The 22,430-nt window shown below is 43.8% G+C and overlaps 1 protein-coding gene across 1 annotated transcript in view; it reads left to right on the plus strand.

The window, feature by feature from the left end:
* DDAH1 (dimethylarginine dimethylaminohydrolase 1) overlaps nt 1–22,430 on the plus strand; it is a 142,842-nt gene that overhangs the window by 99,023 nt on the left and 21,389 nt on the right. Inside the window, exons 3-4 of the mRNA XM_036256358.1 lie at nt 2,763–2,836; nt 3,620–3,739. Of these exons, the coding sequence (XP_036112251.1) occupies nt 2,763–2,836; nt 3,620–3,739 (194 nt within the window). The remainder of the gene's footprint in view (nt 1–2,762; nt 2,837–3,619; nt 3,740–22,430) is intronic.

Raw genomic sequence — 22,430 nt, forward strand, 5'->3', positions numbered from 1 at the left:
GACTCAACTTTTGGCTTTGATGAGCCCTCTCTCTTGTATGTTTCCTCTCTTCTTCCTGTTTCTACCTTTATTTCCTTCCTTCAGATTTCTCTGTTTTACCCTGTTCTTTTTTCTTACATTTCAAGTTGGAATTCTCTCTTTAATTTTGAAACTTTCCTTATCTTAGTGAAAACTTTGAAAAGCTATGTAACTCTCCCTCCAAGTGCTACTTTAGCCGAATCCTTAATGTTTTCAGATTCATATTTTTGTTATCATTACTTCTAAGTGTTTTTTAAATTTCCATTCTGATTTATTCTTTGACCCATTAGTTCATAATAATGTTTTTTGTGAAAACATATTGGTCGTTATTTTAAATTGCTGGGACAAAGAGTCAAGCACGTAGCCTATCTTTCCTTTGTAAATTCTATTTCAAGTAGAACAAATACTTGATTGAGGAAAGGTTTTCTTTTTACAATTCTATGCAGTAAGTGTAGGTCCCTAATAAAATAATGGATCTGTGCAATGATCATCAGAGGACGTTAAAACCTTTGTATGAAAGCTTGACAGGGAACTTCACAATGGAGCGATCAGTGTGACTACCTGAACACACTGCCTGTTCCAGTAGCACTGAAAACGTGAGAGTCAGTCATGGCTTCGTGGTATGATGAAGCACAGTCCCACCTCTGAAGTACTCCGAGCCAAAACAATACGTAAAGAAGTGAACAATAATCTAATTAAGCAGCACCATGAAACTATTACTTTACCGCAAAATACAAAACATAAAAGAACAATGTAATGTTAGATGATACACACACAAGGAAGCAATCAGCCAAATCCAGAATGTAAGGTAGTCAGTAGGACAAATAACCTTGTTTCTCCTATAAAAGAATGAAGGGCGGGAGGAACAGAAAGAGGATGAATTGGTATAGAAGAAAATGATATAGGAAACATACAATCAAAACAAATTTATTCAATATTTGCATTTCAGCTTTTTTTATTAGTTCTTTTTACCAAGAAGGCCATTTAGGGGATCTAGCCCCCCATACAGCAAGAAACTTTTTATTTATTTATTTATTTTATTTATTTATTTTTTATCCTCACCCAAGGACATTTTTTCATTTTTTTGTTCAGATAGAGTGGGAGGGAGGGAGGGGGAGAGAGAGAGAGAAACATCGACGTGAAAAGGACACATCGAGTGGCTGCCACCTGCACAACCAACCAGGACCAGGGACAAACCGCAACCGAGGTACATGCCCTTAGCGGGAACCGAACCCAGGTCTCTTGGAACCACAGGCCAATGCTCTAACCGCTGAGCCAAACCAGCCAGGGCCCAACTTACTTTTTAAAGAGATAAGCAGTTTGCTTTTCTTTGTACTTTCCTACCTTGCCTTAGTCTTTGAAAGTGGAAATAGTATGCAAGCCCTATTATAAATGTGTTTGAATTTGCTTAATGCATTAAATGTTTTTCTTAAAAATTATATATAAGTCTAAATTATAAATCTATTTTTATCTTAATTAAGGAAATTTAATGTTGCTTTTTTGATAAAGTGAGTCAAACTTTTGCCAAGTAAAGGACCTTTCCCTAACTCCGGTTTTGATTTGTATGTAATGAATTTTCTTAAGGGACAGTACAGTCATACCATTACCCAAAAAATGTCAATCTGCCACCAAAGATTCCAGTGTCTGCCAACCGCACAAGCCATTGGAATTTCTCAGAACACCATTTGACCCTTGATATTTACCTCTTTTATAAGCACATCATGAAGATTAAAGTTGTAACATTTATAAACTCTATCAATTTTTTCTACGTGGCTTACTCTTCTTACACTCCACCCTACCATTCTGGGGCAAAAATATACTGATTTATCTTTGAATATGTTTTCTTCCTTTCATATAGAATTACTTTTTCAAAGAATTTAGGGAGGATAAAAATCCCCAGATTGTGTATTGCCTAATTCTACCTACTGTAATTGTTTGCCTAAACTAGAAGACCATTTTTATTTAGTGTTTTGTTTTTTAAGAAGAAAATCTGTAGAATTTCAGAAAAGCCAAATAAGAAGAACATTGTATCTTCCTAAATTTTCGTATTTGTATGTAGGCATCTTTGATGTTTTTCTTTGAAATAAATGGGTGTAGAGTTTTAAAGTCAGCAAATACTACACTCACTGTATACCCAGATGGCTTCTTCAGCCCTCATTTCATTGTTATGAGAAAGGAATCCGACGTCATCGAGAATGTCTAGAATTGTTCTTTCACAGGAAAAAAAAAAAAAAAAAGAGGAAGCACTGCTAACTTATCATTGCTACTTCTCAATTTCTAGTTACAGAGTATTAATGTGTTTAATTCTATTGTTTCCTAAATAAAAGCTTAATTTTCCTGTTGAGGAGAATAAAATTTACCATTTATTTTTAAGGGCACAGTTCAGAAGCATTAACTACATTCACATGGTTGTGCAACCAGCACCACCATCCATCCGTCTACAGCACTTTTCCCAACCCCAGACGGCAACTTTACATCTGTTCAACACTGACTCCCCAGTTCCCCTTTCCCTCCTGCCCTGGCACCCACTATTCTATGTTCTATCTCTATGAAGTTGAAAAAGTTTATGTCTAAGGGCGAGAGTTTGAAATCAGATTTGTGTGAAAAGAGCAGAGGTCAGATGTAAGTACACCTGCTCTCTGGCAGGAAAGAGCTGTGTGCTGCTTTAAGCTCCTTGTTGATAAAGAAATCGTGTGCTGTCACTGCTGCCACCCACTCACTGTGTTCCATGACATTTATTGTAGGCAGAGAATTTTTTGTGGGTCTTTCCAAAAGGACAAATCAACGAGGTGCTGAAATCCTGGCGGATACTTTTAAGGTAGGTGAAAGATCATTTATGCCTGGCACAGAGTAATTAGTGACTGTTCATAGACCTACTGAACCCATAGGTCATGAATATTGGTACTTATATGTCACTGGCTTTGCAAACTAATTTCTAATATTTTTATGTTTGTTGGAAGTTTGGGAAGCTATCAAGTTCAGAGTTCTCAATAAACAGGCTTTATTGAGCTACCACAGCAGCAACAAAGTTATCACAGACATCTGTTTTCTCCCAGTATATAATCATATATACTGTGCCACAAATGTCCATGGCACAATTGATGACTTAAAAAAAAAAATCTGGAGACTCAATTGACACTAACCTGAAATGTGGATTTTTCATATTGGAATAAAGGGCCACCTGTACTTGGGTGCCCACTATGCTAGGTGTAATGCACATCCTCTCAATTTACCCTATTGATCACTAATAGGTTGGCTCACCAGGTTGCTTAGGAAGGGATAGAACTCCCATGAAGCTCTGTTCCCCATGAAGACGTGAGGCTCTAGTTTGCACAGGATATTTAGACACATCCTTTCAGAGTAGCCCACTCCATAGATCAACAAAGCTATTGATACTGTCACACATCTGGAAGAAAGTTCTGCACTTTCTCCTTAGAAGCAGTCTTCATTTAACTGACAATACCGAAACCTGTGGGTCCCTGTTTCCCTTCCAGATAGGCCCCTGGCAGCATCCAGGGGAGTGAGCATGATTCAGGCAGGTTTAAATAGGTTTTAGAATGACTCTGCAATGCCAAATTGCTTGTTTCTATTATTTGCATAGGACTATGCGGTCTCCACAGTCCCCGTGGTTGATACTTTGCATTTGAAGAGTTTCTGCAGCATGGCTGGGCCTAACCTAATTGCAATTGGATCCAGTGAATCTGCGCAGAAGGCCCTGAAGGTAAATACAAAACTGGGTACCTTCTCAATGAGCAGGTCATGCCTGCCACATGGTGTTTCTAATTCTGTCTGCTGGGTGGGTAGCAAGCAGGGGTGCAGGCAAAGGACAGGCTGGCACTTGAGCTTCCTCTGACATACACTGTCATGACTTCTCATTCATCAATAACCAGGAACACCTAAGTGATGGACCATTCTTATTCACACACCAGGTTTCCTGGAAAGGTCATGGTTCAGAAGAGTAAACATCAAACTCATCACATTTATTTCCTCCGTGAAAAGGAGGCTGCCACCTTTATAGCTCCTTGTAATGTTTCTCTCCCAAGTCAGGTAGTTGGCACACAAAGGGTTGTATATTATTCTTATCCTTTTATATATCTGAACTGTTTCATAGCAGTCTTATAGAGAGCCATGACTCAGAAGAACCTAAAAATCTAAACTTCATATGCATTTGGAATACATAACTTTTAGGACAGGAACTTTTCTCATTTCACAGATGAGACTAGGAAAATCCAGGGGGAAAACAATGACTTGCCCAGGTCACACAACTGAATCATGAGTGGAAGCCATGGATACTGACAAAGACCTTCCATGTTACAGTGCTTCACAGTTCAGACACTTTCCATCTCTGTAACTAACAACCCCACCAGATGATCCGGACTCTGCAGAAGGGTGAAGACCATGTCTGTTTGGCTCACCATTGTGCTTAGCCCATAGTGGGACCTCAATAAATATCTGGTGGGTGGGTGGGTGGGTGGGTGAGAGATATAGTATTATCTCCATTTTGTACATGAGAACTGGATCAAGTGACTCACCTCAGATAATAAGGCCAATACTAACTGGTGGGATGGGACTACCACCCCTTCCTCTGAGGTAGTCCTGCACAACAACAAACACGACCTACTAAAGGACCAGAGATGGAAACTCCTCTTAGGCAAAGAGAGGAAATCTGTGTGCCCCAAGGTATACAATGTACTTTTTTGCCCTTTTGGGTCTTTACTCTTCTACTTCAGTGCTCAATGTGATACAGTTTGTGTGGGAAGCAGTCATTGCCTCCCAGGTGCTGAATTTCCCCTCTGCATTATCTGCAGTTTCTTTAGCCAGCTCACCTGGCCTTTCTTTCTTCCTTTTATCAAACTGTATCTTTGATTGTATTTCTAGGGCTTTGAACAATTGTTGCTGACTCAGAATTTGAATTTGGTGGCTTTTCCTTTGCTTCCTTGTGTTCTGCTTCCTCTAGAAGACTTTGTCAACTTTCAGCATATAAGAAAGATGGTGTTGCCCTGGCCAGTTTTGCTCAGTGGTTAGAGCATCGGCCCACAGACCAAAGGGTCACAGGTTTGATTCCCGGTCAAGGGTACATACTTAGGTTTCAGGTTCAAACCCCAGCCCCAGTGGGAGTCATGTAGGAGGCAGCTGATTGAGGTGTCTCTCTCACATCGATGTTTCTCTCTCTCTCTCCCTCCCTCTCTCACTTCCTTCCACTCTAAAAAATATCAATGGAAAAATATCCTTGAATGAGGATTAACAAAGAAACAAACAAACAAAAATGAAAGATGGTGTCTTGAAAGAGAGAATTTGATGAATGATTTTACTCAGAGTGCTCTAGGAAGATTATTTTTCTCCTTAAGGTCTATTTGTGGTATCTATCCATGGCAGCTGGATTGGTCTGTGCATGTCTAAAATTGATTACAAGAGAAAGAGAAGGTTTATACTGTGCTTTTGTGCAACTTAGCAGAAAGAACATCTTCTGGTAGACAAGTAGCCCCACCTGCCATTCTTGCCATTCTGGGTAGATTTGGTTCTTAACTCAAATAGGTTTGTCCCTGACTCAATAGGTTTCTAACTTAGTAGGTCCCTAACTCAAATAGTCTGGAGAAACTAACATATAACAAATGAAAAGATAATGCAATATGGTCAACCAGCACTACATTATATAAAATAGCCCTGTTATTCAGAGGAGAGAGCTTCATAGTGAAAAATGGAGCTAGCTGCGGGTCTCAAAGGTTTGCAGGGTGGGACTCAGTGAGAGATTGTTGCAGTTGGGCACATGGTATCAATAAAGACTGAACAAAGTACATACATGAGATGTAAGCAAACTAGTCCAACTAATAGTTTTCTAGTGGGCTCCTGGAGATACAGCTTGGCGTAGATAAAGTCTGAAGAGGTAAGGACTGAAAAGTGTGGAAGATGAGTTTATCTCCATAAAGCTGGAGTCTGGGTACCCAAAAGGCTCTGAAAAGTAGTGTCTGTGTTGCTTCAGAGACGTTGGACCATGATTTCTTTTGCAAAAAAAAAAAAATAGAGGGGGAAGACCCTGTAGTCAGAGAGGACTACTGATGACCTCGGGCAGGTGTGGGGAACGTCCAGCCCGCCGGCCACATGACGCCCACAAAATCAATACCGGCTAACATCACAAGCCTCACCAAATTAGCCTGACCAAATATAGGAGGCTAATTTTTTAATTGATAATTTTGTATTGCCCTTAATGATGTTACAAATATCCAAATGGCCCTTGGCAGGAAAAAGATTTCCCACCCCTGATCCTAGGGGGAGAAAAGCCAAGCCTTTATACTTCTCTTTCCCACAGAGTTCATTCAAGTTAGTGTTAATAGTGATGTTCCCTGTATACTTGAAACCTTCTGTGTCAGAAGCTATAAATAATCCTTGCTGACTACAAAGGCATTCTTTGGAGATCGTGTTTTCTATCAGCATATGTGCTTCCTAAACCATGGGCCTGTGGAGTTAGCAAATGCCCACCTGCCCTGTTCCTATCATCAGAAAAGGCCCTCTTACCTTGTAATGAAACCAGGAGGACAAACAAAGCCAATGACTCATGGGATCTGTGTGAGGGTATGTTCTCCAGACAGAACTAGGTAGGTTGGTGAAATCCAGATTTAATGAACTGAACTGCTTATTTATTTGAGGTCAGTTTGGACTCCTGTATAAGAAACAATCAATAAAGTTGATAGTGGGGTAAGTCCTACTATTAATTTGGAGATATAAAAACTAGTGTAGATAGACAAAAAGACAAATGGATAGAGACAGATACATCACTTGCAAGTAATGAAAGCACATCTGTTTTAATTTTTCCCTCTCACAAGTGAAATACTGAGATCTGATGAAATCAGGCATTTTGAATGGGATCTTATGGTTTCAAATCAAATTTCCTGGGCCCTGATTCTCCTCTCCCCAGTAGCCCATCCCACACAACACTCATTCTTTTTCTATTCAAAACCTTTCCTATTCCTTTTTCATGGATTTGTTCTAGCTGAGCATCCCATTTCTCCTCCCCTCTCTCCAACTGTTTCCCCCATCCTGTTTTTTTTGTTTGTGTCCAGGATCTGACCTGTCTCGGGAAAGATGTGAGTTTGGTCCCAGATAATCTGTTTTTCCTTTGCAAATCTTGATGCCTCGATCTTGCCTCTGTAGAGAAGCCTCGGGCAACTTGGGCATGTCTTTGAAGGGCAAGGCATTTAAACAGAGGTGACTGTTCCTTCCTGCACCACACACTGAAAGCTTGATGACTTCCCACATCTGTCACTGTTTGCAGAGTACTTGCTTCCTTCTGGGTCTAAAAACCACTTCATACATATTTATGCAAAGCTGAGAGCCCAAGGGTTTCTTGTTGCATTCAAAACACTTGGTGGTGGCTTGCAATCTATTCTTGGTTGAAGTGGGTTCTTGTAGATAGTAATCATGCCTGTCTAAGGCTGTAGTAGATCTAAGTGTGTGCATTAGATAGTTCTATGAAATCACCCATCTAGGAAGACTTTAGCAATTCTCTGCTAAAAAGCCCAGAACACATTTAATATAGGGTACATTTAATATGCATTTAACACAGAGTATATTTAATACAGAGAAGGAAGAAAGGAGGACATATCATTACTACATTTTACTGTTGATATGGCCAAGGTACTGGAGGTTAGGTTCATTGAACAGATTCCTAAAGATATTTGACATCAAGTCTTTTCTTACAAATACTATTATCTAAGCAAAATTGGTCTTTAGCGCAATCTGCCCTTTCTGCAGTTTTTCTCCCAGACTTTCCATCATTCCCTTCATCCCCCTGGGCAACCACCTTCATCCTGCCTCTCTAGCTATAAAAGAAAATAGTGTAAGATTAATTCATGCACTGTCAGTAGACGTACTGGTACTTATATCTTGCAGAAGAAATGTTTGCCTTCTCATGGACAAGAGAGCTCCAGTTGCTGCACAGCTGGTACTGCTGCTCACAAACACAATTTGAGCAAAAGAAGTCAATCTCCAAAACACATGTATTCTATTATTTCATTCACTTAAAGTTAAACAAGAGATGAAGCTATGCTATGCTGTTAGCAATCAGAATGGGGGTTACTTTAAGAAGGAGGAAGGGAGTCATGGTCCAAAGGGCCACTTTGGTTTTTTGTTTGTTTTTGTTTTGTTTTTTTAATCCTCAGCCAAGGATATTTTTCCATTTATCTTCAGATAGAGTGGAAGTGGGGGAGGAGGGACATTGATGTGAGAGAGACACATTGATTGGTTGCCTCCCACACGACCCTGACCAGGGACAGGGACAAACCACAGGTACATGTCCTGGCCGGAATCGAACCTGTGACTCTTTGGTCTACTGGCCAACACTCTAACCACTGAGCCAAACTGGCCAGGGCCAAAGGGCCATTTTTTACATTCTACTTTAATTATTAAAGTGTAGAAAAAAGTGCATGTATTATACTGTTGGGAATGGGCCATGATTTACTAGGAAAGATAATTTTCCAATATCTACGGTCTAACTCTCAAACCTCTGCAAAGTGCATGTATTATACTGTTGGGAATGGGCCGTGATTTACTAGGAAAGATAATTTTCCAATAGCTACGGTCTAACTCTCAAACCTCTGCTTTACTTTGTACATGATGCCTATCTTTCCCAGACTAACCTGTTGTCCTTGTTTTTAATTAAGATAAAAAAGACTGAAACTTTGTACCCTTTGACTAATATATTCCCATTCCCCTCCCCCAGCTCTTGTACACCTTAAACATATACAATTTTTCTTTTCTTTTATTTTTGTACGTGCCCCTAGTGGGAACTGAACCCAGGGCTCTCTGGTCTGCAGGCCGACGCTCCAACCGCTGAGCCAAACCAGCCATGGCAATTTTTCATTGTTAATTATACCTCAGTAAAGTTGGGGAGGAAAAATGATGTGGTAAAGAGTAGATTTGCAGGGCATCTCACCCGTTCTTTTTCTAGATGCATTCCAAAATGGACTTCCTTTCCAGGAACCAGGGTTAATTACATGCTCTTTGACAGGTTCAAGTCAGTGGTGTGTGGGCAGGCTAGATAGCAATCCCAGATGGTGCATAAAGAAAAGATGTTAGGGGGTGAGATATCCAGAGGAAAGGGCTACACATCACCAAGCCAAAAAGTATTGGGTTGATGATGGGAGCCCCGGGGAGCTGGAGTCTCATCCTTATATGCAGCCACTGGTGGGAAGCTTTTGTCGTCAGTGGATTTAGGAGGCTTGGTTGGTGGGCTTGGGCAGTGGGGTTGGGTCAATAGGAATACAGATGTGTGATCAGGTGCTTCTTTAGCAGTTTTGGTTCCTTATATGGTTTGATTCCTGGTGTCCAGCATTTCCTGTCCATCATGTCTTCCTGATTGTTGTTCTCCTGTGGTGAGGAAGCTTACAAAATGGTCATTAAGAAGCATATTGCCTTATAAATCCTAACATTTCTCTCTATCTGTTAGTAATTATTCTAATGGAATCAGGGCGGAGGTCTCTTTCTTACATAGCTGCTTTCTGCTGGTTCTTGGACATAGAGCTGTGTTAGTATGTTGGGGAATTGGGAATAAGGGTTCTATAGGCCATGATGAGAACTATTATTTGTTTGCCCATAATACTTTGTATACAGTTTTGGATAGAGGAAAGGATGGTGCAAATGATGCAAGGTCTTAAGAGAAGGAGGAGAATTATTGAGGTAAGTGGACCCAAAATAGTTAGAAGCCATGTCATATTAGGTAACCAGGAAGACTGGGATTGCCAGTGTCTTGGTTTTGTCAATTATATTTGTGTAACCATTCCACCTGTTCATAGATTTTCTTTATGTTAGTTTCAATGGAACCGGAATTGTTAATACAGGTACAGCAAGTTTTGTTAATGACTTCACGGACACCTCCCTGTTCTGCTAGGAGATGGTCGAGGGTAAACAATTATCAAGGACTGCATTGTCTGTGGAATCTAAGGACCTTGAGAGTCCAGCCAAGGTATCCACATTGTATTTGGATATTTCTTCTAGTGATTTGGTGAGTTCTGATAGATGTGTTCATGGTAGGCAAATCCTCCCCGTGTAGCTACAGCTGAGATCATCCCAATGACCCCTGCCAGGACTAGGACAAAGGCTCTCTTTGTCCTGGTGTGGGGGTTGTGTTTTAGTTGGATTTTATTGAGAATAGTGATGCCCATTGGTGTGATGACTCCAAGGGTATGATCACCCTCACACTGGGAGTTGTCAAGGTGGGAGTGAGCTACAGCCCCAAGGGATTCTGAGTTAAGAACTTGTTAGGTGTTCTGTCTGCATAGCCAGAGGAGTCCTGGGGGTGCTGGTAAAAGAGAGGGTTAGAGGAATTATATTTGTTAAGAAGACGGTAATTGGGTAGAAAGATTTATGGAATGGACCTAGCTTGGAGGTATCATATTGTTTTTGTGCCGGAGGTTTTGAAAATTGGGGTAACATAGCCTGTAAAGGTTTTCCTTGCTGACAGCCGCTGCATTGAGTCTTGTTTGTGTTTAGGCTGTACATGAAGTCACAGCAGCAGTGGGTTGTAGTTGGAGTGCAATTATCATCATAGTTTGGCTGACAGACAACGTTGGTCCAGTTAATGAGTTGGAAAATATTGTCAGGGCTGAGGTCAGGCAGTGAGCTGCCCTTAATTTGTACCAACCTGAGTAACTTGAAAGGATCTATGCTGATGGTGTGGGTATTGTTATAGCAGGGTGTGCATCCTATCATGTTATTGCAAAGAAGGAGGTACCAATATAGTTGAAAGTGTCTAGGGTGATGGGCGTCAGGTGGAAACATAAGGGAGGATTTTTTTCTCCCACCTAACTTGGAGCGTGGACGAGTTTATAGCCTTAATTAAGGAGTTATTAGATACAGGGTAAGCTTGGATAACAGTATTGTATTTCAAGGGGGTTTCTGGGTTGGGAGGACGTATCCGGCATCCAGCTAGCTTTTCCCCTGCTGCTATGGTTCTGGGGCTCTTCACCAGGGAACCGTCCTCCCATTCCCTGCAGTGCCGAGAACTGACAAGAGGGCAGATGCTAACAGAAAGGGTAGAGGGCTTTTCATCTTAAAGGAGGAAGTCTCTAGGTATGTGTAACCCTGGAAATCTTGAAGAAATGCATCCTAAGCTAGGGCACAAATGAGAGAGAGAGCTTGTTCTTTGGTTAAATTTTTTATCATATCTGGAGGGTAGTTTTGAAGGTCCTGTGACATAGAGTCATAAAGTTGTCCTGCCCTGGCCTCTGTAAGACTTCAGATATCAATCAGGGGTAGTTCAGGGTCCCAGCGGGGGCAGGAAAGAGATCCCCCGGGAATTATGGCGATGCTCATAGAACAAGTAGAATGAGAACTACAAGGAAGATGAAGAGAATGATTACCCAGAGACACCAGCACATATTTAGTACCCTCAGGGCCCTGAAATATTTTAGAATAAGGGCTGAACTCCTCTTGTGAGGAGTTCTGTGTCATGGTTTGGTCAGACTCCCTTGTGGCATCCGAGAGATTTTTATCTTTGTTTCTCCTCCTCTTGTGCAGGAGTTTCTTCGGTGGGGGTCCGTTTCCTCAGTTCCGGAGGCTGTGTCATCAGGGTCGGTGGTTCAGTTAGCCTCAGGCGTGTGAGGTGAATCCAGGAAGAGAGACCTGCTAATTTGGCAGCAGTGGGGTAGTTAGTAGGACTTGAAAGGGTCCATTCCATTGTGGTTGTAGAGGTCTGGTTTGTCCTGGTAAGTCTTTTAAGAGGAACCAACCTCCAGGCCGGAGTTTGAGTGGGACCTTAGAGTTTTCGGGAGGAATGGGCAGGTATTGGTTCGCATGTTCTCATAGCAGGTGTCCGAGTGAGTGCAAGGGATGGTCACTAGTCACCTAATGGCAGGGATTCTGTGGGAACTCCTGGTGTTAAAAAGGTGGGGTGTCCATACATAAGTTCAAAGGGGCTGAGAAAAAGAGGAGCCTTAGGGGAGCCCTTAATCTAAATAAGGCAAAGGGAAGAAGGTCAGGCCATCCTCTCTTAAGTTCTGTGGACAGCTTGGTGAGTTGTTTCTTTAGGATAAAGTAGGCTTTCTCTATTTCCCCCAAAGATCGGGGTGGTGTGCTGAATGGACTTGGTATGTGATGCCCCAGGCCGAGGAAACCTGTTGAGTGACTTGGGAGGTAAAAGCTGGTCCATTGTCACACTGAAGAGATGTTGGCACTCCGAACCTTAGGATTTTTATTTGTTTGTTTGTTAATCCTCACCCAAGGATATTTTTCTAATTTAATTTTGTTTTTTAATACTCACCTGAGGATGTTTTTCCATTTTTCTTCAGGTAGAGAGGGAGGGAGAGAGAGAAAAACATAGACGTGAGAGGGACACATCAACTGGTTGCCTCCCGCACAACCCCAACCAGGGCCAGGGACGAACCGTAACCAAGGTACATGCCCTTGGCTAGGATTGAACCCAGGACTCATTGGTCCACAGGCCGATGCTCTGTTGCTGAGCCAAACTGGCCAGGGCTATTTTTCCATTTTAGGTAGAGTTGAAGGGAAGGAGGGAGAGAGAGAAAGAAACATTGATGTGAGAGAGACATATCGATTGGTTGCCTCCCACACGACCCTGACCAAGATAGAACCTGCCCTTCAATCCATGGGCTGACACTGTAATCACTGAGCCAAACTGGCCAGGTCATTGGGATTATTTCTTTCATGGGGATTTCCGTTACTTCTGAGGCTGATTCTGACCTGGTCAGGAATGCTCCTAACCATCCTGAGAGGGTATCTGTTAGTGTGAACAGGTGTTTGGACATATGAGTCAAGCTCATTTGCCAGTCTTGTCCGGGATTGTGTCCCCTTAGTTGGAGTGTAGGAAGGGAAGGGGTGGGTCACAGGTTGCCCTGAGGACTCACTATTCTACAGATAGGACAGTGTCGTGTGATGTTAGTGACTTTATCTTCTAGTCTATCCCAGTGTATGCGAGGGTGGAGGAGTTTTGCTAAGGGTCACGCCCCTGTGTGAAGTGAGTTATGAAGTCTAGTGAGATTTTCTGTTCTTGTTCTTTTGGAAGATCGAGCCATCCTCAGGAGGTGAGCCTGGGGCCTTCTTGAATGGTCCCTACTTCTTTTCATCTCTCCTCCTTGTCCCGAGTGTATTTTGGTTCTAAGTGTGGAATTAGAGGGGCTTCTATTGCCGGGAAGGGGACTAGGGCTGCCCTCTTAGCTCCCCTGTCTGCCTTGTTGCTTCCAGTGGCCTCCAGCGCTGGGATCTCTGCTGGCTGTGCACTACAGGAGCCTTAGCTGGGAGCTGTGCCCCCATGTAAGCTTCAGAATAAGGGTGGCCTCTTTGACTGGTGCGTCTTTACTGGTTAAAAGTCCTCTTTTTCCCAGAGAGCGGCAAGTGAACGTCGTCTGTGAAAAGCATATTTAGAATCAGTATAAATGTTAATTTGCTTGCCTTGTCCTAAGGAGAGACTCAGTAATCTGTTTCCCCTAAGAAACGTAATAGTTTAATGGTGTTGGAAAGGGACATGGAAAAGTCCAAGCTACATGGGAGAAGACCATCAGCATACTCTGGGAGAGTGCCGTCAGGGAGGTCAAGGTGTCGTGGATCCGAAGCTAGTGCCTGTCCGACAAGGCAGGGGCTGTCTCTGAATTCCTGAGGGAGGGCTGTCCAAGTGAGTTGTTGTGAATGTTCATGTCTGGGTCAGTTCATGTGAAGCAAAGATGTCTTGAGGCTCAGGTGACAGTGGGATGGTGAAATGGGCATCTTTTAAATCTAGGCCTGTGAAGAAGAAGGTGTCAGGAGAGACAGAACAAAGGAGAGTGTAGGGATTGGGAATAAATGAATGTGTGGGAATGGCTGCTTTGTTAATAGTGTGGAGGTCTTACACATGGTGGTACCTTTTGTTTGCCTTTTGATAGGTAGGATGGGGGTGTTATATGGGGAATTGGTGGGGACTAGAAGTCCCGTGCCTAAGAATTTGGTGATGAGTGGTTTGAGGCCCTGTAGGGCTTCAAGCATAATAATATACTGTGGTCTGGATGGGAAGAAGGAGGAATCCTTTAATTTAATGGAAATGGGCCTAAGTGTGTGGCTTCTCCTGGTGTGCCCAAACTCGGGGAATGACCTGTGAGCCTGAGGTAGCTAGTAAACCTATGAAGAGGACCCTTTGGGGACAAGGTAAGTTGGGTTCCTAGTTTATGCATCAGGTCTCTGCCTAAGAGAGGAACAGGACAGTTAGGGAAATTAAGGAAAGAAGGGCTGAAGACTTATCTCCCAGAGAGCACACGAGTATGGGGGTAGATACAGGGTGTGCAAGAATGCCATCAACTCCTATAACTGAGACTGAGCAGGGAAAGGAGGGTCAAGAAGTGCAGAGTAAGTGGCTCCCGTGTCAATTATAAAATTAATTTCCTTACCTGCTATAGAGAGAATTACCCTGAGCTCAGCGAGTTCCATGGAGCAGCTGGGAGCTTGGGGTGTGTCAGTCCGCCTCCTGCAAGAGGAGGTCAGCCACTGGGGAGGAGATGATCCCCTCTGTCCTTTCAAGGGCCTTTGGCGAGGAGTATCTCTCTCCTGGGAGACTGGGACACTCACTCTTTCAGTGTCCTGTTTGTTTGCAGACAGGACTGAGGCCCTGGGGGTTGCGGTTTCCCCGACAGCGTTTGCTCCAGTGTCCGGGTTTGCCGCGTGAAAACGTGCCTCTGGGGGCGTATTTTCCTGGAGCCTGTGTGGGCTTTCTCTCTGAAGCCCCCAAAAGGGCTGAGGCAGAGTCGGAAAGCTTCCTCTTGGTTTTAGATTTTTGTTTTTCCTTAACCTTGTCTCGGTTGTTAAATACCTGGAAGGCAAGGTCTAGGAGCTCAGGGTGAAGAGTTTGAGGGCCATTTTCCAGTTTTTGAGGTTTGCATCTTCTATCAGGTGCTGACTGGAAGATAAAGTGCAGCCTACGTGGACTTTCCCTCTGGAGACTGGGGGTCTAAGTTCACTTATTGTTGTAATGCTTGGGAAGCTGGGAGAGAAGAGAGCAGGGTTTTCATTTTTCTCCTGCAATATTTCTCTAAGTTTTTCAAAATTGACTTGGTTTTGTGTAGCCTGGTTCACGCCTTCTATGAGGCAAAATATCATATGGTCTCTTCTCTTCCAGGCAAGAGATTCCTGTGGGGAGGTTTGGTAATGCCACCCAGGGTCCTGTGTTGAGATGGCTGTGTCCCCGTGGAGTATTTGGTCATCCTGTCTGTTCATGGTGTCAGCTACTTCTCTGGCTTTATTGCATATTCTGTCCCTCTCATCTGGGGTAATACAGGTGGAGAAGATACTGTAAATGTCTCTCCAAGTTAAGTCATAGGAAAGAGTGAGATATTAAAATTCTTTAGTGTGGCCCTGGCCGATTTGGCTCAGCGGTTGGAGCGTCGACCTGTGATCCAGAGAGACCGGGTTCGGTTCCCGCTAAGGGCACGTACCTCGGTTGCAGTTTGTCCCCGGCCCTGGTTGGTCGTGCGGGTGGCAGCCGCTCGATGTGTCCCTTTCACGTCAATGTTTCTCTCTCTGTCTCTTTCTCTCTCTCTCCCCCTCCCACTCTAACTGAACAAGAAATGGAAAAATGTCCTCGGGTGAGGATAAAAAAAAAAGTTCTTTAGTGAATTTAGATGGGTTGGCAGAGAATGATCCTAACTTGGTCTCTATTTGGGAAAGATCTACCATTGAAAAGGGAGTGTGGCCCTGGCCGGTTTGGCTCAGCGGTTAGAGCGTCGGCCTGCGGTCCAGAGAGACCCGGGTTCGGTTTCCGCTAAGGGCACGCACCTCAGTTGCAGTTTGTCCCCGGCCCTGGTCGGTCGTGCGGGTGGCAGCCACTCGATGTGTTCCTTTCACATCGATGTTTCTCTCTCTCTCTCTGTTCCTCTCTCTCCCTCCCACTCTACCTGAACAAAAAATGGGAAAATGTCCTCGGGTGAGGATAAAAAAAAAAAAAGAAAGAAAGAAAGAAAAGGGAGTGTGTACCCTGACAGTGCCATAGGTACCCACAACCTCCCTGAGGGGAAAGTGAGCAGCTCTGTGAATATTTGGATTTTCTGAGTTGGTCCTTTGAAAAGGACTCCCTGACCGTGTTTGAGCAGGCAAATCGGGGGATAGAGGGTTTTATGCAGTAGGGAAACGGTAGGCTATGGAGGTAAAGGGGCCAAGGGTTTTGAGGGATTAAGGTGGGTTCCAGTTCTAAGGGAGGTGGTTCATAAGGTGAAGGAGATAAGGGTGGATAGTCAGCGGGATCCAAGTCAGCGTTTACCGCAGTTTTCGGGCCTAGAGATGGAGCACAAAGGATGCGGCAGGACGAGCTGAGTTCAGGGTGGTGGCAGAGCTCAAAGAAGGCCTGGACATAGGGAATCTCTGTTTGCCTAGGCGGCGGCAGTGCAAATCCGATTGGAGAATGATGCTATAATTAAGGGTGCCACTCTGAGGTGGCCAGACCTCCTGATGGTTAATTTATATTGTGGCCAGGCTGTGTTGCAATAGAAGATAAGGTGTTTAGGTCTAACTTCATCTTGTAAATCAAGGGTCTTTAAGATTCTTTAAAAGGCAGGCCAGAGGTGAGTTCTTGAGAGGGGTTGAGATTGAGTCGCCCCTGGCATTGTTATGATAAAGGCGACTGCAGGAGGGAGAGTTTGCAAATTTAGTGAGAGGGAGAAACCAGGGACAGGACAGGTGTCCCAGCCTGGCTTCTGAATCTTTCCTTGTGCTGATACTTATTCTAGGAAGCATCTCCCACTAGACAAAGGTTCAGGTGGGCCGGAGTCCCCAGTGGCTAGGAGCATCCTCACTACTTAGTCCCTCGCATGAGAGAGACTGGTCAGATCCAGCGCTGGGATTTTCCAGTGAAACCCTAATGTGTTGTGACTAGCCAACGAGTGAGCGATCGGCCTGAAACACTGGAATGGGCAATGCCGAGACTCACTGCCCCCAAAATAAAATCCTGCGAGGTGGTCTGGACTGCGGTTTGGGTGAGTGTGTGCCTCAGTTGCTCGGACATTTGCCTGAAACCCGCGGGCTGCCCAATGCAATCTTGCCCATTCTGAGTCTGGTTCGTCCTGTCCCCGGTGTCTTCTAGCAGCAGCCATCCTAGTGGCTTTTAAGTGATTGACCCGTGCCCACAAGTAGTGGCCCTGTGAGGAGCTGAGAGTCTCAGTCCCGAGTGCCCTCTTCCTGAGAATGAAGTGCCTACCCATTGGTAGGAATCAGGAGGTCTGAGGATCTAGTACTCCTGCCACCGCTCGGGAATCCACAAGGACTTGGTCAGTGCTGGACACCGAGACTAAAAGTCTCTGGGGATGTGGGGGAAGAAGGGAAAGCTTCCCTTCAGGATATTCCCGCATGGGCCACCAAATGAAAGGTTAAATAGCAAACCCAGGTGAATTAAAAAAAAAAAAATTGGATTTGTTTAAAGAAAAGGGGACGGAGGATAGGGATATCCAACGGGAAGGGCTACACAGCACCGAGCCAAGGAGTATTGCGTTGATGATGGCAGCCCCTGGAAGCTGGAGACTCATCCTTCTATGTAGCCACTGGTGGGAAGCTTTTGTTGTCAGTGGGTTTAGGGGGCTTGGTTGGTGGGCTTGGTTGGTGGGCTTGGGCAGCAGGGTTGGGTCAACAGGAGTGGGTGTGCAATCAGGTGTTTCTTGGGCAGTTTTAGTTCTTAAATGGTTTGATTCCTGGTGTCCAGCATTTCCTGTTCGTCAGGTCTTCCTGGTTGTTGTTCTCCTGTGGCAGGAAGCTTCAGCAAGTCTTCCTGGCCTTTGTCCTGCTGTGGTGGGAACGCTTACAGGATGACCATTAAGAATTACGTTGCCTTGTTAAGTCCTAACACTCGCTGTCACAGGAGGACCGGTTGTAATTCCTGCCTTTGGGAGGGATTCACAGTAATGATTTTTAACTAATCTCTCTGATAGCGTTCAGTCCTCCAGGAAATGGGGGGAGGGGGGAGGAAGGAAGGAAGGAAGGGCAGCGGGAGGGAGGCCGGGAAGTGAAGGGGGAGGGGAGGAGTGACCCTTAGCTAAAACTTTCCTGAAACTACTCCGATGAGGAAGCTGCCAGCCTACCAGAGCTCCAGTTGAAACTGAAGGGGCTTGTGGTACTGACAAGTTGGGGGGCTGTGCCATCTGCTGGCCAGGCAGGTAGAGCAACGTTCTCACCTTCCTCACCCCACACAGGAGCCCCGTTATTTTCTCCTTTTGGCATCGGCAGTTTTGATTAGTGGCCTTTCTTTTATTAATAATTCTATTCTTCTGTATCACAAGGAATGATTATTTTAAAAACCTTTTTATAGAAATACTAAAAGGATGTGGTAAGAAAAGAATTATGGGGTCGCCACTCCATTTTTATCTCTTTGTCATGTAAATGGAGCTGAAATATAGTAAGTAGAATTCCAGCGGACTTGTCATTTTAAATTAAAATGTTCATACTGCATCTTGATGGAAATGTCTTTCAGGTTTCTTATCTACTTCCTGGAATAACTAACTGCATTTATAAGATTCCTTAAATGAGGACTTTGGGCTGCTTTGTAACTACAGTGACTTAAATTGCAGAGCACACAGTGTGTTTTTCTTTTGAATGACTACATAATAGAGGTCATTCAGACAATATTTCCTCTCGTTTTGACTCAGCTTCAGCATTGGTTTTATGTCCAAAAATGTCCATGTTATTTTATAGATGGTCATATAAAAAAAGAAGATGGAAAAACCCTCCGTGTGTTTTGATTTTGTGTGTTTTTTATTGCCTGGAATTTCCTTTAATGACAACTGGAACAGCAGTGGCAAAAACTGAAAGACAGAATGAGAGTTAGCTGGTATCAACAGGGTGAGTGAAATGGAAAAATAAAGACTGAATTTCTGGTTGTTCTCACAGGGAATCGTCCTGTGTAGCCACAAGATTTCTCTGTTGGGTTTCTGCTATGAAAGGCATACTGACAATCCCATTGAAGGTTTAATTTAGTCCTGTTATCCAGTAGTCTGTTCCAGTTGCATTCGCCAGATCCACAAAACAATGATTAAAAAAACTCCCATGTCCGAATTTAAAAATTAACATAAAACTAAATAGCCTTTGAGTTGGTAACAACTGTTTATGTTCCTTGTCCTGGCAGCAGTTGCTTATCTGACACTATTCCCAGAGCTGTCTGCCAATGACCGGGGTGGGGGTGGGGGGACTCAAAACAAATGCGTTGGCATAACAGGGCAATAAATAATCTGAAGCTGTAAGACCAAAACAGCCATGCTGAATTTCAGCCCTAGTCTCAAGACCGGAAGAAGGCAAAATTGGCCAAGTAGGAGAAAGGGAATAATGGTGTGTTTTTTTCCCCTTGAGCCTACAAGAAAAATGTACGAGAAAAAAAAAAAAAGAAGAAGGGTAAAATTATTTATTTTTAATCCTCACCTGAGGAGATATATATATATGTTTGTTTGTTTCATTTGGGGGTTTTTTTCTTGGTTAATCCTCACCCAAGGATATTTTTTTCATGGATTTTTAGAGAGAGTGGAAGGAAAGGAGGGAGGGAGGGAGAGAGAGAACCATCCATGTGAGAAAGACATGTCCATCAGTTGCCTCCTACTGGACCCCAACCAGGGCCAGGGATTGAACCTGCAGACCAGGAATCGAACCTATGACCCTTTGGTGCACAGGCCAATGCTCTACTGCTGAGCCAAACCAGCCAGGGCAGGATTTTTTTTTATTTATTTATTTTTTTTTGAGAGAAAGAAGATGGGAGGGAGGGGGGAATTGATGCACAAGGGAAACATCAGTTGGTCACCTCCTGTCCATGCCCTGACCAGGGATCAAACCCACAACCTAGGTATGTGTCCTGACTGGGAATCGAACCTGCAACCTTTTTGGTATACAGACAATGCTTATCCAACTAAGCCACTTGGCTGGGCTGAAATTATTTATTTTTACGGTGTTGTTTACTTTGTCCATTATGTGATAGGACATCAAAAAGTATTCAACAGACTCTATGGGATGTTGCAGGGACAATTCAAGCATCTATTGGGTGGTTGAGCAAGTGGCCTTTTAAGGGGCCTTTTAATTCAAGAATCTTGCTTATAAAAGGAAAAGTCTCTAAGTGACCCTAAATTGGTGGTTCCTAATGAAAGGTGTGGTTTAAAATTACCTGAGGAACTTCTGAAAATACACTCCCCTGGGCCTAGCTCAGAAGGTTCTGATCGTCTGGGTCTGGCAAAAAGCTCCACAGGTGATTCTGGTGCACTTGAGAGCCACTGTCTTCAAGGACCCCTGCAACTTCCAAAAGCACCTGCCTTAGAATCCTGAATCAGGTACCCCCGAAGAAGCCAACCACTGTGTACTTAACGTCGTAAAAAAAAAAAACTGTCCAAACCTGTAGAGAATTTTATTAGTTTATTTGAGCCAAGCTGGCAATTGCTGGGAAACGAAAGCTCAATGAATTGAGAAAATGCTCTGGAAAATGGCAGTTTTGCAGCTTATATTATATATTAGAGCTAAAGTAGGAGATATAAGGGGGCGTTATATGAAATCCATTGGTGGTAGATTACGGGGGCAGGAGAAAGCAAAGCAGGGCAATCTCTGGGATTGAATAAAAAGTAAAACAGAGAGACACATACTTCTTCTACATTGGTGGGTACAGAATAGTTACTAATGAACATTTACAGCACACAGATGGTATTGGGGGAACAAGATAGCGCGGGCCTGTGCTCTGGTGTGGTGGGTGTGCCCTGAGGGGGTCTGGAAAAGAAGATTGCATTTCAGAGGTATATTATCTTTAAAAAGACAACAGACAAGCTCACTTAAGGTAAATATTGACCTTTGTCAAGAAAGCTACAGGCATAGGACATGTCCCATGGCCCACTTTTCATTAGGAATTTGCATGTTCAGACCACCCTGTGTGGTTACTTCAGGTCTCTGAGTTTGTGGGGCCTGCCATGCAGGCGTCCCCTGAGCTTGTCAGCTTTAGTGTGTGGCCCTTTTCTCATCCACAGATACAAAATAACGTATTTGAAGTAGCAATAAAAGTAGGAAAAGTATCCAAGTTAAAGCCATAGAAAACTAGAAACTCCTAATCTTTTTTGCTGCCTGGGGTTCAACATTGTATAAACTTAAAACTGGGTGATAACTTGGATGCCATCGTTCAGTAATTTGGCATGTTAAAATTCCTTATTAAAATATTCTGAGTTACCAAAAATCACTAACGTTATCATTGTCTGAGAACAGGAAATTTGTGTATGACTCATGTTTCCATACCCCCTCCCCCACCACAAACACACATGGCCTGTTGTCAATATGTGAAGATCTGAGCCAGGGGAAAACAGTGGTGAAACTGCATGCCATTATTGACACGAGAGAAGAACTCATTTTTTAAAAAAAATAATCATATGTTGATTCTACTAAAGAAGCACAATTGTCTAGAGGGCAAAGCAGAGAACTTAGAATCCAAGTTCCCGGCTGTGCTCTGGCTGTGCCGCCAGCTCTCCCTGCGTGACCCCTGTCTCCCGCGCCCGGCCTCGGTCTGAAAAAACACAGTTGAATCAGCCTCACCAGGGAATGAGAGCTTCATTCCTGCCCATTGGAAATGTCGTGAGGTACAGTCAAGGTGAAAAGCGCGTGTCTTGAACTTGCGCTGTACAAGCACTTGGCAAAAAGCAAGCAGACATTAGTTAAAAAGCACCCGTGATAAGGATAGTTCCAAAGTGGGTTCACTGTAGGCTCTTGACCACTGTAATGTGGTCCTGTCAGTGGCTGTGGGTGATGGGAGACTTGTGCTCAGCTGCACACCTTCATGCCTGTTTGAGGATAGAAAACCACAGATGACTCCAACCTAGCTAGTTCCATTTTTCTTGGAGGAGGTTTCAGTGACATATATAACTGTTAAATTGGATAGCTAACAAATGATATCATTTTCTAATTCATACATAAAAATCCGATAGGAAAAGATGAGGTTTCCAAAACCATTTATTGCTGTCTCTTCAGCAAAAAGACGTTTAAAAAGGCAATTGAAAAGCGATCCCAGTTGAACCTGAAGCTTGGGCTTCTTCAGCACCATACAGCAGTATTCACTGCGCAGCCGCCACGTGGAAGCCCCTGTCCTCAGCACCTGGGACACACTGGCGAGGCGCAGCCTCTGTGCTCAGTGCCCTCCAGTTTATTTTCTTTTTAATTTTTTTTCTTCATTGATTTTTAGAGAGAGAGGAAGGAAGAGAGAAAGCTAGAAACATGGATGAGAGAGAACATCGATTGGCCGCCTCCTGCATGCCCCCCACTGGGGATCGGGCCCACAACCTGGGCATGTGCCCTGACCAGGAATTGAACTGGCAACCTCTTGGTGCATGGGTTGACGCTCAACCACTGAGCCACACCAGCCGGTTGCCTTCCAGTTTAACTGGATAACAAGGATGGGACATTAAAAGATAAATATTGTCCTAGTGTAGATGACTAACAAATGCCCAGTGTCCTGG

This window comes from Molossus molossus, unplaced genomic scaffold (genome assembly GCF_014108415.1).
Source record: "Molossus molossus isolate mMolMol1 unplaced genomic scaffold, mMolMol1.p scaffold_m16_p_12, whole genome shotgun sequence".
In the NCBI taxonomy this organism is placed as follows: domain Eukaryota; kingdom Metazoa; phylum Chordata; class Mammalia; order Chiroptera; family Molossidae; genus Molossus; species Molossus molossus.